Source organism: Tachypleus tridentatus, chromosome 13 (assembly GCF_004210375.1).
Source record: "Tachypleus tridentatus isolate NWPU-2018 chromosome 13, ASM421037v1, whole genome shotgun sequence".
In the NCBI taxonomy this organism is placed as follows: domain Eukaryota; kingdom Metazoa; phylum Arthropoda; class Merostomata; order Xiphosura; family Limulidae; genus Tachypleus; species Tachypleus tridentatus.
In genome coordinates, this window is record NC_134837.1 from 73832292 (window position 1) to 73849070 (window position 16779).

The 16779-nt window shown below is 33.0% G+C and overlaps 1 protein-coding gene across 3 annotated transcripts in view; it reads right to left on the reverse strand.

The window, feature by feature from the left end:
• The window catches only part of LOC143238645 (filamin-A-like), a 68390-nt gene that overhangs the window by 9872 nt on the left and 41739 nt on the right, over positions 1-16779 (reverse strand). For all 3 annotated transcript variants that reach the window (XM_076479052.1, XM_076479053.1, XM_076479051.1), the window contains 7 exons: positions 16553-16705; positions 15396-15524; positions 12688-12954; positions 6217-6354; positions 4736-4987; positions 1961-2131; positions 737-952 (listed from right to left, as the gene is read on the reverse strand). In XM_076479052.1, coding sequence (XP_076335167.1) covers positions 737-952; positions 1961-2131; positions 4736-4987; positions 6217-6354; positions 12688-12954; positions 15396-15524; positions 16553-16705 — 1326 coding nt within the window. The remainder of the gene's footprint in view (positions 1-736; positions 953-1960; positions 2132-4735; positions 4988-6216; positions 6355-12687; positions 12955-15395; positions 15525-16552; positions 16706-16779) is intronic.

Sequence of the window (16779 nt, forward strand, 5' to 3'; positions counted from 1 at the left end):
GGAAAACAGTGTATTACCACAAAAACTTCTGTTTTAAAATATGCTATTAGTGCAGTATTAGAGTGACATTGTGGAACTCAAAAGATTTATTATATGAAAATTATGCAGATAAAATTACAGAGTTAACAGCTAGCTTACTTACCGTTTGTATGTGGAATACCCCCAAATCTTGACAAAGTGTATTAAAGATACAATGTGTCAGACCTAGTGTTTTCCATTCTACTTGTAAATTGGAATAAGGAGCCAAAAGAACAAACATTGTTCAAAGAAAAATATATGTTATATTTCATTGTCAATTCAATGAATATATATTGACGAACAAATGAAACAAACGTCGTATTTACCACAGTTGTGGAGAAAGACTCAATACTCTAAAACACTAATAATTTAATACATTTTGAGATTTCTCTATAAAAAATCTCATAAAGTATACAAACAAGTGTTAGAAACATCTTATGTTTTACTCAGTTTAATTCAAATTTTCAATTTATATTCTCAGCAACATCCACAAAATTATTTTTAGCTTGATCAGTTTCTCCCTGAATGTCTACACAAGTACAGTGTTTTCCTGTTTGACTGTCTTCAACATTTCTAATTTACCTTGTCAACTCCTAAAATTTCCATAAATGGTTATCTTTCTAAATACATTACATTGTAAGAGTATAAACCTTTTAAGGGCAAAACCAATGAAAATGCATGCTAATTATTCAACTAAAAAACACAACAAAAAACATACCAGTACATCGAACCCTGAAAGGACTTCCAACTATATGGTACCCATTATACTTGACAGTAATGAAGTAGTCACCAGGTGCCAGTGGTGTATAACGAAACTTATACCCTTCTTCCACCTCAACACAGTCCATAGATACTTTAGATGGACCATCAATAGTTACAGCCAGATTTCCCACACCAGTTTTACATGTGTTTACAGTGAAGTCTGTTTTGGTTCCTGTAAACAATGTATAGGTTATATACAGAAAACACAAACACATCTGGTGAAAAAACGATCAGTTACTAGTGATAAACTTTCATTTGCCTTGACATTTCACCTTACAGGTTTCTCAAGAGGTTAACTCTCTACTGATCACAAACCTACTAATTATTTTTTATACTTTGTAGTGAATACTTAATTTTTGATTTGGAATAAACCTTGAAAAACAGTGCATATATATCAATACCTGAAAGGTTAAAGGTCGAGGTTTTGACCTAATGTAAATGTCAGACAGTTTTAGGACTTCATCAACTCTATCCATTTACCAGTACCTGTTTCTTATTCATCTAACAGTCAGTATAAACAGAAGTGGTAAATGAGCATCAGAGATATTCTCCCATTATCAAATAAACAATATTTTTCTCAACATTGCACAATTTTCTATAATGTTAGCCTTGAAACACTCTTACAATTATTATTAGTACTGAAAACCCTTACTATAAGTCTTCAACATTTTTTTTTTCATTTTAAATATGTTATAAACTGAGTAATATGCTTATAAAATGGATATTTTTATACAATATATCACTTTTTTACTTAAAGTTCTAAATTCACAGCAATTAATATCTATTTACATTCCCTTCGTTCATTTTATGTCAGCTAAGCATAATATGAACTAATATGTAAAAATTCTATGAAAGAACATACTTAACCAAGGGCAGCATAAGAAGGGGCTTACTGGAACTGAACCTCCCTCAAAAATGTGCTTTAGAAAACCCTGTAGCCCAACCACCCAACATGCTTATTTTTGAAATTGGTTCACTTCCTAAATATTACAGTATATATGCCCCAAAAATGTAGTGTTTAGCTCCATCAACTTTCTGAGCATCCAACTTCAATGCCCCCTTCACTGAGAAGAGGTAGGTGCCACCTTTGAAGTTGACATAGTAAACCAGACAGAAAAAAGCTTATCTATTTTACAATTCAACAACTTGTTGCCATAAAAAACACACCATCAAAACCCACCTGTTTTACATTCCTTCAATCCATTACCATAAGATGTCACAGAAGCTGGATCATCATCATCCTTACCGATCCGAATAGAGAATGGGCTCTCTGGTATGTGAGAATCATTGTGATAAATATGAACTTGATGGATTCCCTTCTCTTTGGGAATGAATCGAAGGGCCCATTGCTCTATTTGAAAAAACAAGAACATCTTTTCAGCTTCTTTCTCTTTGTATATGTGCATACTTATAAAGTACTGTAATTGTGATAAAATATCCATCTGTTTAATGCTTTTCAATTATTTTATAAATTCAATCATAAAAAATTATGCAACATATATGTTTATTTTAACACCATTTATTGGTTTACATTATTAAAAAAAAGTCAAGAGACTAAACTAAGACTAAAAGGGTAAGGGTAAAAAATTCATCTTATTAAGTAAAGTATTTGTGGAAGTGGAATCCAAAGAGCAGTGGAGATACATCATCCATCAGTTCATCAGATTAAAACTTTTTTTTAGAAATTACACATGTGGGATAAAATTGGAACTAAAATTTACCCAAAATGGTATTAGGAAAAGATTGAGAAATGGGTGTGTGTTTAACCTCACAATGTCACACATTTAAAACTACCACTCACTGCCTGGAGCATATTGTGGGAGGGAAGTTAATTCCAATGAAGTGCAAGAGCAATGACAAGATACAAAATAATTTGGTTATATATTAATCTTTATCAAACATTCTAACCAGTTTTACTATGCCAAATGTACAGTAAATACACTGCTATCCATAAATTTGAGTATTTTAGAAAGACAAGAATGTGCAAACCAGAGATTACTATAAACATGTTTGGTACCATTTTGGTTGGTTTACGTCTCACCTTGGAATCACAGAACTAACAATAATGGGTATCACTTACTTTTAATACAGTGTAAAAATCTGGAACACATTCATATAAGATGAATGTGTTGCACAGTATAGGACACCATTAATGGGTATCACTAACTTCACAGTGTAAAATCTGGAACACATTCATATAAGATGAATGTGTTGCTACAGCATGACAAATGTTCACTCACTGGAATTCTATAAAATGTATTAACCATAATGCTATTAAAACAGTTCTAACCAACACATCAAGTATGGAACAAATGCACTCTCCATAAATTTGAGGATTCTGGAAATATTGGAATTTGTAAGCCACATGGCACAACAAAGATGTTTGGTATACCATTTTGCTTGGTGTCTTGAGAACTGACAAAAATTATTTTAATAAAGTGATAAAAGAACCCTTGGCAGTCTTCACACTGTATTCCAAACATGAATCTGGAAGTCGTCCTATTTTCCAGTCAGTGTGGTGACCAGTATTACTTGTTACTTTTGGAAGGAACAGTGTTTGTGTAAACTTATATACAGTTGTTACCTCTTTGTTAACTGATACCACTGCTGTCACTTAACCGTCCTCAACAGTCAGTAAAACATAAATTCTAAAGGATTAAAGATATTTGTCAACTTATAGAGTGAAAAGCCAAAGTACAGTTAAGGCAGTTGTGTGTTGTTACATTAGAGTAAAAATATTGTAATAATGAGCATCTTGATAATCAACTTTGTCAGATACTGGAATTTAACCTTCTTGTATAGAAATACCAGAGTTTAGCTTCAGTCCCTTCTCTATAAAGGCTTCAGTAACACTGTAGAAGCATACTTATCAGATATAATTTAGGTAATATAAGGACCAGTTTTTCAAATTACCTCTACCTATACATTAAAAATATTATAATTCCTCTTTTATCTAACAAATTTAAGTTCATTAAATTCATAGAAGAACAGGTTAGATACATCTCATTTCTACAGTTTACTGCTACAACAGAACCACCCAAAATCAGCACTCAACTAAAAAAAAGTAATTCACAAAAATTGTATAATCTACCAAAATGTTTTTGGCAATAAAGCAGAAATGCTTCTCTGTTTGTTTAAATTAATGTGTAATTTTTCTTTCTGTAGAAACGTTCTGAAATTGAAAGTTGTCAGGTCTGACATTCCTTTCAAAATGCCCCCAGTAGCACAGCAGTATGTCTGTGGATGTACAATACTAGAAAACCAGGTCTTGATATTCATTGAGGACAAAGTACATATCGCCCATTATGTAGCTTTGTATTTAATTAAAAACAAACAAACCTTTCAAATAAATGTACCTACATATATCTCTAGAATTAAAAGAAAGTATACATGCTTAGTACTGTTCAATAAACACTTTTAATCATAAGCATAAAACAGCCTAGGATGAAAAGTGAGTTCATGAAGAAGCTCTGATTATGCAGAGATATATTTTTTTAACACTTGCAAATTTATTTGTTAAATTATGGACTGATTAAAAAGCCCCTCAGTGGCACAGCAATATGTCTGTGGGCTTACAATGCCAGAATCTGGGTTATGATACTTGTGATAAGTAGAGCACAGATATCCCACTGTGTGGCTTTGTGTTTAATAAAAAAAACAAACAAACAAACCGATTTTTAAAAATGTTCAGCTTTGTTTTAAAATATCAACAAACATTCTTACAGTTTACACAAATTCAATTAACAGTAAGTGAACTAAAATGTGTAAGAACATTTTCACTTGTTATCCTAGTTCACAAAGAATTAATAATTCAAAATTACAATAATTTATTATAACTTCGATAAAATGCAATTTCTAAAAAAAACCTTTCACTTATTAACAGGCTATGGCTATTACAAATTCCACACAGTTCATAGCTCTTAACTTTATGATATATTTTCACAAAACATCTCACCGTCATCAATTGGAACCACAAAACAATCATCCTCATTTCCAGAGGGTGAAATCACTTTTCCATCTAACACACCCCTGGCACCATTCATATGAACAGTGAAAGCCAAAGGTTTGTTCACTTGTAAGCTTTCTTCAGATAAGGAACCCAACTCAATATTCTTTGCTTCTTCTGAAGCAGGAGGCATGATATGAACATTGTAAGGGCTGTCTGGGATATGCTGGTCATTGAATTTAATGCCAACATGATAATCTCCTGCAAAGAAAAGTAATTACTAGACACCTGTAAATATGCATTTCATGCTTTGCTTTTAGGTCACACCAAATCAAACGAAATGTATTTAAAATACCAAACACTATAAACACATTTTTACCTTCTCTTCTTCATATTGGATACTACCAATATTCAATCAATTTACAAATTTTTTTACTATAAAACGAATTTCGTATTAAAAAACACTGACTTTAACTACATATAATAAATGATAAGGCTATAACTGCACTTTATAAAAACAATGATCTAGGCCAAGTACTGTCTTCAGAACTACTTTCTCCATTGTTAGTTGTACATACTCAGCCTGAAGAACATAATTATTTACTATAGTAACTTTCCATTCTAACAGATTTTTGCAAAACATGTCAAAGTCAACCTTCAATAACATATTGTAATAAGCTTCCCCCGATTACTCCACTAGATGAAAACATCTGCTTCCAAGACTACACTTAAACAATCAAAGACACAAAAATCTGCTAAAGTTGCACTGAAGAACGTAGGTATATTGTCAAATAAGATTACTAGATTTTGTTTTCTCCAGCTATCTCTCTTGTTAAATGGCCCAGCGGTTAGGTGTTTGACCCGTAACCTGAGGGTTGTGGGTTCAAATCCCTGTAACACCAAACATGCTCACCCTTTCATTCGTGGGGAACATTATAATGTTATGGCCAATCTCACTATTCATTGGTAAAAGATTAGCCCAAGAATTGGTGGTGCACAGTGATGACTAGCTGTCTTCCCTCTATCTAGCCTTACACTGCTAAATTAGGGACAGCTAGGGCAGATAGCCCTCATGTAGCTTTGCACAATATTCAAAACAAACAAACTCTCTTGTTAAACAACTTTTGATTTTAAAGTGTGGCTAGAAGCTTGTGAACTCTTGTTTGGTGAACTTTGTTAAAATTAACTCCTTGTTTATTATCCTGTTTACAGCACCAAGAGATATACCCAACTTCATTGGAATGATTTTTAGATCAGAGAGATCTTATTTGTATCCACAGCCTTCGTTTTGCAAAATGTTGCACTTCTCTGGAGCAGGGTTGAGATGGGGCATCAGGGACCACTCCATTGCTATCCTAAGTAGTTTTTAGTGTGTTTTATTTTTCTTAAATAGATAACAAACACTACAAACATTTGATATTAAAAAAATGTTTCATAACAATATCTTTCAAAAGCATAAAAAGAGCAACTGTAGTATAAAATATCCTTACCAGGTTCTTTAACAATGTAGGACACATGGCAAGAACCATCTTTTCTGTCTGTGAAATCCATCTCAGCTTTTGAGGGTCCTTCTATTGAGATTGATAAGTTTCCAGCACCTGCCTCTCTGGTCCAGACATTGAACTCCGCTGTAGTTGGGTAGGGTGGTAAAGGTTCCATTTTACTTAACAAAACCAAAATGATCTATCAATATTCATTTTGAACATACACAAAACCATAAAAAATCTCTGTCTTGTCTACTAAAGCAATTGAAGCATGCTAAGACTGTGTTGTCCTTCAATGTAGTTGGAGATAGATTGCCTTTTAAAACACAGTAAAAATATGGTAGACAAATGCTGATTTCCATGATAACAACAGTTGTATGAAGGTTATTATTTTCATATACTAAAGATTAGATTCCTGATAGGTACTTACCTTATTTCACATATATAGCTGTTCTTGTTCAGTGATGCTATTTATAAGAAAAAATATTTTCACTTGCTACAAGCCTTGAACTACCACGTATGCATGATCAATGTGGTTCAAATGCATATTCCATGTAAGTCATCATATGATAACACTACACTAAAAGGAGTGTGACACACCCACCTGATGTATGGAACTCCCTCTATTTAATTCTACATAACTATCAATTTGAGGTTAGGTAAATATATGGTGGAAATCTATATTCAGTAAAAGAGAATAACTTCCAGTATGATGCATTGCTTCCTCTCACATGTATAGTAATAATCCAGCATTGAATAGGTGAAGGGATCAGTATGAGGAAAAGAAATAAGCATTCTTCAAAAGTGTCTGAAGAAGACCCATGAATTGTGATCCTTACTGGGAAAGGGGCACATGTGGAAGACCACATCACTTCTCTACCATGTACATTCTGTGCCCATTTGAAAAAAAATGTCATACACTGGTGGAAAGTGGAAGGAGCACAACCACTGTATACTAGAATCTCAATCCCATAAAAGAGTGACTAGAATAACCATCTACAAACAGGAATGTGAGAAAAATTAAAGTGGATGTTTTCCAAGAAGCAGATCACAACAAACTATACTTGGCCAGTTAACTTTTGTCCAAACCCAAGCAGCATCAAGAACAGAACTTTCAATCCATGGTAGGAAGGTGGTTTACACAGTATTTACCTCAAATTATGTAGAATGGAAGCCTATACTGTGTAAACCAATGTACAAAATGAGCACATGTGTAAATCCACAACCAAACACATATATGGGAACCCAAAATCTGAATGACAGTAGGATTGTATGTGGCAAACCATATCAAACTCACACTTAATCAGACTGGCATAGTGTAGTGCAACATTGGCCTCAGGCAATGAAAACATCCTGTGGTGGAGTGCAAGAGGAAGACCTGTTGTTTCAATCAAAATTATCCTCCAGATAGGGCCACAAAGAAGCTGAAATGCAATGCTACTCTCCATGTCCCACTGCATGGAAGTGGATCACCTCTTGAATATATAGCAGCTGAATCCTTCAAATAGAACTGCACAGTATGTTGGTGCAGCATCAACTCTGAAACCCACTTCTTGTAGGTGTAGATCTGGAGCAAACTGAGTGATGAAGAGGAAACGTAATTAACACATATGCAAATATTTATGTTGGCTAGTCCAACCACTCACTGGGAACCAAAATCCAGATGACGGTAGGATGAGAGGTACCAAACAAAGGTGAACTGCAAAGTGATGAATCTACTCCAAAGCAACATCATCCTCCAGATAGGAACACACAAAGAGTGGAGTGCAATAGCAACTTCAGGGACCCACCAGGAAGTAATTTCATCTGTAAATCAGAAGCAATCTCACACTCTGGATAGAACCTGAAAGAAACTGCATGCAACATCAACCTCCACAAGAAGCACTGCATGGGGATGGAGCATATTTATTTGTAGATATAACCAATGTCATCCCCCAAATAAAATCCCACAGAAGTTGGAGCTCAACACCATCCTTCAGATCCCACCACATGGAAATGGATTGCATCTAGAAAATATAATCATCCTCACTTTCCAGGTAGAACTTCACAGAAGCTGGGTGCAACATCAATCTCCAGAACCCACTGCAAGGAAGTGGAGTACATAATTGGAGGGTTGCACACCATCAACACCAGCAGAACTCCACCATTTTAGTTTTTACTGAAAAAAAACAAACACATTCAGGAGGATTCCTTCATGATCCACCACCTCAGTGGCTTGGAACTGGAAAGCAGCAAAGGCTCCCATAATCCACTAGAAGAACAAGGGGGATAAAAATACAATTAAAAATCCTCTTCTACTTTACCCATGTAAGTCTATTGGTTAGTACAGCCCAGATCATGCATATTAACTCAATGCTTAGTTGATCATAGTTTGTAACCAAAATAATACACAGTTCAACAACATTTAAAATAAATCTGAGCTTTTTTAAAGTATCTTGATAAAAACTGGTTAGACTTTGTTAGCAATTAAAAACATTTTGTATGCAAAGAATGAGACTGTTTTAATTACTTGTTTTGAATGAAGATTTGTTACTTTTGTATTGTAGTTATTTGTTCTTAGACTCTGAATATTTCAAATATTATCATTAGTGTACTGTGCAATGAAATGTTTTAAATTAAAAACTGAAAAGATGTACATCTTTTAATTTTCATCACATAATTATGAAAATCTTCTTACTTTATATCCTTAATTATAAGTTTTTACTTTTTCATAAAAAGTTCATTTTGATATTTTATCTTATTTTCTCTTCCTTTAGCATTATTGCTTACTGTGACACAACTCAACAGGCATTCCCGGGATTTACTTGGCAAAGACATTTTACACATCATCAGAACATTGGGGTCCTAGTATGGCCAAGTGGTTAAGGTACTCAACTCGTAATATGAGGGTCGTGGGTACGAATTCCCATCACACAAAACATGCTCGCCCTTTCAGTTGTGGGGGTGTATTCATTAGTAAAAGAGTAGCCCAAGAGTTGGCAGTGGGTGGTGATGACTAGCTGCCTTGTCTCTAGCCTTACACTGCTAAATTAGGAATGGCTAGTGCAGATAGCCCTCATGTAGCTTTGCACGAAATTCAAAAACAAAACAAAAAACAAATCAGAACATTGGGACATTTGTCTATTACACTTAGCCTGATAAACTCAGACTGTTTAGTTTATATTTGTAAAAAGTGTTAAGCCTTTCTAAGAAGCATTTTAAAATACAACCAAAACATAATTGCTTAAAATATAAAACTAAAACATAATTTATATATAACAATATATCTATGTAACATATGTAAAAGTAAGAAATAACACTAAAGTACCAGTGAGGTCACATAGTGATTTAAGAATGTTTTAAAAGTTTTCATTGGAATTCTTCATGCCAATTTTAAAATAACTATCAAAATAGTATTTTGAAATGTATTCTTTCTATTGGTTACAAACATCTAGTTCAACTAAGTATAACTGACTGGGAAATCCAAATGTATAGGTAGAAAGCAGGCATTGAATCTGTCAGAGTTCCAAGAAATTTGTTTCTCTTTCCGCTAAACGTGTGCTAAATTACCTGAACAAAGAATTAATCTACAGTATTCTTGTGAATGGAAGATTTAGTAAATTCAAGCCTTTCTCAAATTACAAAGTTCAAGCCTTAAAACTTTGTAAGTGAGAATTTTTCTGTAAGAGCTCTTTTCATATAAATGAATTAAAATTTAAATAATATAAAACTTTGAACTATATTGTAAATGTTAATAACAATTACATTGGTATACATTGATAACAAAACTGCTCAATTTAATTTTGAATGTAACAAAGTAAAATCTCGTGAAATGTGCAGTAGAGGGTAACAATAATCACATGAACCTACCTGTAACTACTGAGTTGATAAAGAAAATATATTGTGAGTAAAAACCTACTAGAAATCTTATGGAATATCCATTCTCAACAGTGTGTATTATATGCTATGGGATACATCTTGGCCATACAGATATGAGATATAGGAAGCACACATGGACAGGCAATACTTGTTGTTTAAGTGAGATCCAAATCCTAAATGGCGCATGCCCTTGGAGAGAAAATTATATAGAGAAAAGATAACTTACCCATTAATGGCTGCACCAAAGTTTTAAAGACGACAACAGTCAGAAGATGGTAACCTAAGGATGAAGAAACAGCTACCAAATGAAGGCAATGGAAAATGAATATATAAATATACAAGGTGGAGGCAACATGCTTAACTGAATAGTTTCCTCCAATGATGATACTCCAGGAAAAAATAATAGATGCAAGATCACAGAGTCCACGTGTGAATGTAAAGGTTCTAAACAAATCTTCAAAAATAAACAAGTGGAGAAAAGGAGCTATTTGAAAGTAACAAATATAATGGGAAAGTAGATGAACCTGTGAAAAAAAAACAGTCCTCTCCATTAAGATCTCAACAGCAATGAAACCATGTGTGAAAGAACAGAGCCAAAAAGGGTAGTATAAGGTAATGAGGAATTAGGAGGAAAAATGTATCCTTCAGAAGATTGGTGGAATGCCTCAGAAAGGAGATGTATAATGGACAAGTACTGCAAGAGAGCTGTGAAGGTAAGTTGAAGGTGGGAGAAAGGAAGTAAGAGAAATAGATAGGTTTATCACAGACAGCTCATACATGAACAAAAGTGATGACTAACTGCTGGGAGTCGAGAAAAAGTTGAGAAGCTTCTAATAAGCCAAAGCATGAAAATCAGAAGTTCAGGAAGAATGAAGCGTGCTATAGCTAGCATCAGGGAAAAGAGGGAAAACAAGGAGTTCTAATGACAAGTATGATGTTAAAGAAAGGAAACAGTATTATATGAAAACTGTGGAAATTAGAAGATGGAACACACCTGAAAAAGCATGTTCAAAAAGGCAAAGTTAGACATGTCAGATTTTATAGGAGATGTATGGGAAGGCACAGTCGGGATAGGAAGAAAGAAAAAATGTTAAAATCCTCCTCATTTGGAAAATCAAAGAGTAACTCAAACATTGTCAAGGAGAACAACAATACCTCATGTGATGATTCATGTTCTGAAAGATGATAGTTGATAAATCTTCAGTTGAATCCATAAATGGAATTTGAAGTAAAAGTAACAAAATCAAAAGTTGCAAAATACAAATTTTAAAATTCATCTAAACCACGAATAAGTCAAAATTGAGAAGAAAAATCAGTAAATAAAAGTAAGTTACCAAAGCAAACCACTACAAACAAAACAAATTGTTGCAAATAAAGAAATCAAGTAATTCACTAATTTGCAGAAAAAAATTAAATGAACATTCAAAAAGTGAAAAAAAATTCTTCACTCGATCATTGTCTGATAAGAAGTGATAGTTTGATCAAATCAAATAGGAGGAGCTACATGTACGAGGAATATATTTCACACTTCTGTTGGTACAGGGTTGTTGCATGACGACTTACCTATGAAAAGCAGTTGAGCCATGTTGATCAAGGGGTATGTGGGAATGCTTGTGGCATGCTAAAAGATGTTTGCATGTAGAGGACAACACTGTATGAAAACAGCTAAGCATGTGAGTGGAGGTAATCTACTTGTCATTTTAAGACTGGCCACTATTGGTGCTCTTCAGAAGTTAAGAAAGAATTTATTTTTAATAAAAAAAAGATATCTTTGGCATTAAAGTTGTAAATGAATTGTCATGTGTTTTGGTAAAAATAGATAAAATGTACTGTGATAGACTGTTCTGAATTTAGTAGCAAGGTATTTTCCCATATACAGTTAATAAATATCTAACAAATTTCAAGCTAAAAACTGTTTGCACTTTTAAAGTATTAATTAAAGTATTTTCTTTGAGTAATTCTTAAAGTCAACCAACATTTGATTGGTGCAGCAGGTAGACACTTAGTGTTCATTAGTGAAACTGACATTTTACATTTTAAATGTAGATACTTCATGCTTATGAATGAAACTGACACTTAATAGATGTAGTAGCAAGACACTTGGTGTTCATGAGCGAAACTTAGGTTGATAGTTTTAAAAGAAAAACACTTAGTATTAATGAGTAAAACTAATATCTCTTAGGTACAGAATGAGAACTCTTAGTGCTCATGTGCAAAATTGATATTTCACAGCTGTACCAGGAAGACACATAGTGCTAATGAGTGTCCTCCCAGTGGCACAGCAGAAAACTTATAACACTTGAAACTGGGTTTCAATACTTGTGGTGGGCAGAGTACATCGTCCATTACATAGCTTTGTGCTTAATTACAAACAAACAAGCAAAGCTAGTTAGTGAAACTGATATTTCTTAGTTATAACAGGTGGTAATGAGGTTTTCCTTTGATTATTTTAAAATAATTTTAAATCTTTATTCATTTTTACATTAAAAACAAACATTTTGATGATATTTGAAAACGTATTCACTTATAAGTAACTAATAGCTCTATAAAACTAATTTATCTACCTCATAAGTGGTTAAAATGATCAAGCAATTGCCCTTACCTACATACCATACTAACCTGGAACATTAACACCACCCCGTACCAACCCTAGTCCACCTGCATGCACTTTGTGATAGCCACAGTCAATGAGTGGGCCCACTGTAAACTGAAATGGTGAACCTAGGATATGAATATTCTTGTGTCGGACACAGATTGTGTGAACACCAAGTTCTTTTGGGTCCAAATGAATTGCATAAAGGCAATCTTCCAAGTCTAAAATTTCAGCATCTTCTGTTTCACCTGATGGAGATGTCACTGTGGCAGCCATGTCAAAAGCATTTGTTCCTGGAAGGAATGTGTCATGAAAACGTTTATTAGTTTAGACATAGCATAAAACAAATCCAATGTTTTTTCTTAAACTAAATAAAATAAAAAGTGCATAAAAACACCAGAAACTTCCACAAACGTAATTTAACACCTGAACATCCATTTAACAAAGTCAGTAACTAATTAATCATGTAGAGTTCAGGAGAAGAAACGTAGTTGTTTCTCTAATTAGACCAACATATTTAATCAAGATTGATGATTCAATGTTTTCTAATATTATGGTACATTTTTTAAACTTATTTAAATAATAAATTACTTCTAAGCTCAAGCAAGTTCAAGAGTGAGGTGAATATAGAGTAAGTCATGACAATTAACTGGAAATATCAGACACAAATTTATACAAGTTTGTGTCTGCATTAATTAATAAGTTAGAAAATGAGAACAACAGTTTAAGAAAGTCTATATTATCCTAATGGTTCACTTCATTCTTCAGTTAATTCCAGCATTAACTACTTTTGTATTGGAAGATACATGCTAAATTGTAAAGTAAAAGTTGGTGATAAGACTAAATGATGTTTATATAATGACATGAATAACATTTTGATAATTTGTCCTTAGCTTTAAAACATTCTCCAGTCCTAACATGTACTGCTGGAGATACTACACCTAATTTGGTATACTTGTTACTAACATGTGGGGAGGCTATGCATAATTTGGCATATCTGTTCCATCAAACCTCATCCATCCCAAACATAAAATGCATAACTTAATTTGTATCTACATGTTTTACTTTATATGCAGTTTCTTCAGCTTTGCTTTTATTTAAAATATAAGTGTAGAAATGCTTTCAGAAAATAATAATTATATTTAAACGTAATTCTTACTAGTTAGGTAGAGTAGGCTTTAATTAACTAGTCTAATTCTCATTGAGATTTATGTTTTCCCCCTGTTTTTCAAGAACAAAATATTATTAATACTTTTTATAATAAACTTTTGTCCTATACATTCATTTCAAGATAACTGATGAAGAACGAAATATGTCAAATATTCTATTGCTAATTGGTCATTCAGCACTTATTTATTACAAAAAAAAACATTACAGTCATGAAATTCTCAGAGGAACTGGTTTCTCTTGGAGTAATACAGTAGTTGACTGGAAATGTTTTGTGGGAGTAAATCTTAATCCTCTGAGTTTGTACTAAGTTAAGTAAATAAGAAGACTCAACACATCAGTATGAAACAATCTTTACTGAACACCACACACAATCAAAACACAACAACTATATCTCTTCACAAAAGGGTTGAGAGCTTTCATTGAAGAAGCAAGTTCTCTAAGACTCTGTAAACAACTATTCCAGACTGAGAAAAATAGCGTTATATACACTTAACATTAATATCATTCTTCTCCATGTCACTTGTGGTCACCCATATTGATGGCCCGGCATGGCCAAGCGTGTTAAGGCGTGCGACTCGTAATTTGAGGGTCGCAGGTTTGCATCCTCGTCGCGCCAAACATGCTCGCCCTTTCAGCCGTGGGGGCGTTATAATGTTATGGTCAATCCCTCTATTCATTGATAAAAAAGTAGCCCAAGAGTTGGCGGTGGGTGGTGATGACTAGCTGCCTTCCTTCTAGTCTTACACTGCTAAATTAGGGACGGCTAGCACAGATAGCCCTCAAGTAGCTTTGTGCAAAATTCAAAAAAACAAACATCATCCATTTTGAAATATAAGGCAGATTGTATCCTGACTGGCCAGTGGTAAAGACTGCCACATTCTTTGCTACTTCCTTGACCAACATACTGTTTAAGAATTTTACACAGTTGTGTGTATGAAAGTTTTGAAAAATAAAATATTTCTGTTGTGTAAGGTGGTAAAAAACATGTAGTATTCCTGCATAGTATGTTGCACAAAAACCATTATAATAACATTTTAAATAAAATGTTTACTTTAAATCTTATAACCTATAGCACATTACAATTCACAAGTGTTATCTATCATGTCCTAAATCACCCACATGCAGGGCAATTGTGAAGTTAAATGCATGTGGATTAAGAAGTACTCTATCTATATTTTTATGTCTAACCATCCATTTTTTCATTATTAATACTGGTAAAAATTCTGAAATGATCATACTGATATTTTCTCTGATAATTTAAACAAAACGTATTAGTTCTGTATAGTAAAAAATTATATTAGTTGATGAGAAACTGAGAAGAAAGCAACATAAATATAAAAAATATAAAGTTTTAGCATGTGTATGTGTCATTATATATGTCAATGTGTATATACACACACAAAAGGAAAAGTTTCATTGGATAACAACACCACCATTAGTTTAATTGGATGGTTAAGTAAGTATCAAATAAAAGTTATGAAAATGTTAAGGTGTTTTCTCAATATTTATATTAGAAATGTTGAAACATATCTTAATATCAATCATCTCAGCATTTACAACTCACCAGGCAGCTTCACAGAAAGCTTACATTCAGAACCTACTTCAGCAATTGGAAGTGCATCTCTCTGTTTAATAATACTTTCTCGCTGAACATTTGAACCTGGCCCAGTTACCTTAATAGTGAAAGGACTTCCTATAAAAGGTACAGTAACATATGTTAGAATAAAAACATAACTTCACAGTGCTGTATTAACTGTATGAGTAAACTTCACTATCTCTCACATTATTAAGTGAGAACTTTTCCTAAGGATTTGCTTCAACTACACAATTGTGTTTTAACTTCATTTTTTAATAGGTGACACCTTATTGTACCTCATTTATAGACAGGCTTAGTAGCAAATGGTTAAAAAACGAAGAATATTTTAGTAAATATATTTATTTATCAACTAAAATATGCTTGTTTTTTTATATTTATCCATTGAACTGACTTATACAGATGAACCTTCAACTGTACAAATATTTTTTACAGGTGCACAATTAGTGATCAACTGAACACTTGGAAACCTCTTTAGTCAGTGATGTTCTAAACATTTGTCACTTATTTGATAAGAAAAAGAGTGAAGACTCTACCTTCAAAATTCAAGCTTGAACTTTTATAGAGAAACTTAAGATACTGTAAGAGCAGAAGAGGCAGTTTTGTTTTAACTATCACTGCATACAAATATATATTACATAATGTATATTTCACCTTCCCTATATAATTAAATATAACACCACTAAAGATGAACTGATATTAAACATTTAGGTTAGATGATGTAAAATCATCTTCATCAACTCTTGTGCTACGTAATAAGAAATTAATAACTTTCACTTAATAAGGTTGAGAGTCTACTTTTTCCCATTTCTTAAAAACGTAGTTCTATTCAATGTAAAGACTAGACATTTCTATTGAAAAAAATTTAAAAGAGTTAACACGATTAAAACAGTCACGAAATGATTAAGTAATTCCTCAAAGGGTGAACTTAATAGAATAAATACTTAGGGATGATTGAGTGGGGTAGCTGATTAAACAACTCACCACTTGGTCACTTGTGTCCCGACTAGTTTGAATATTTCTGTATTACAGAGAAAAAAGACTGATTTAAAATTCAATAAAATAAAAACTAGAGATTTTCTTCAAAATTATCAAGATTTCTTATTTTTTTATTGTAACAAAATTACCTGGAACATGATGGTCTGCAAATTTGAGGTTAATGACATAGTAACCAGGTTCAGTAGGTTTGTATAAAACCTTTAAATTTCCATCCTCATTGTCATTATAGCTAATCTCTGCTTTGCTAGGACCTTCAATAGAAAGACTCAGGCCACCATAACCTAAAATAGATCATTTACTGATATGTGTCATTAAACACAAGAAAAGTATTATATAACAACAAATGTTTAATAAA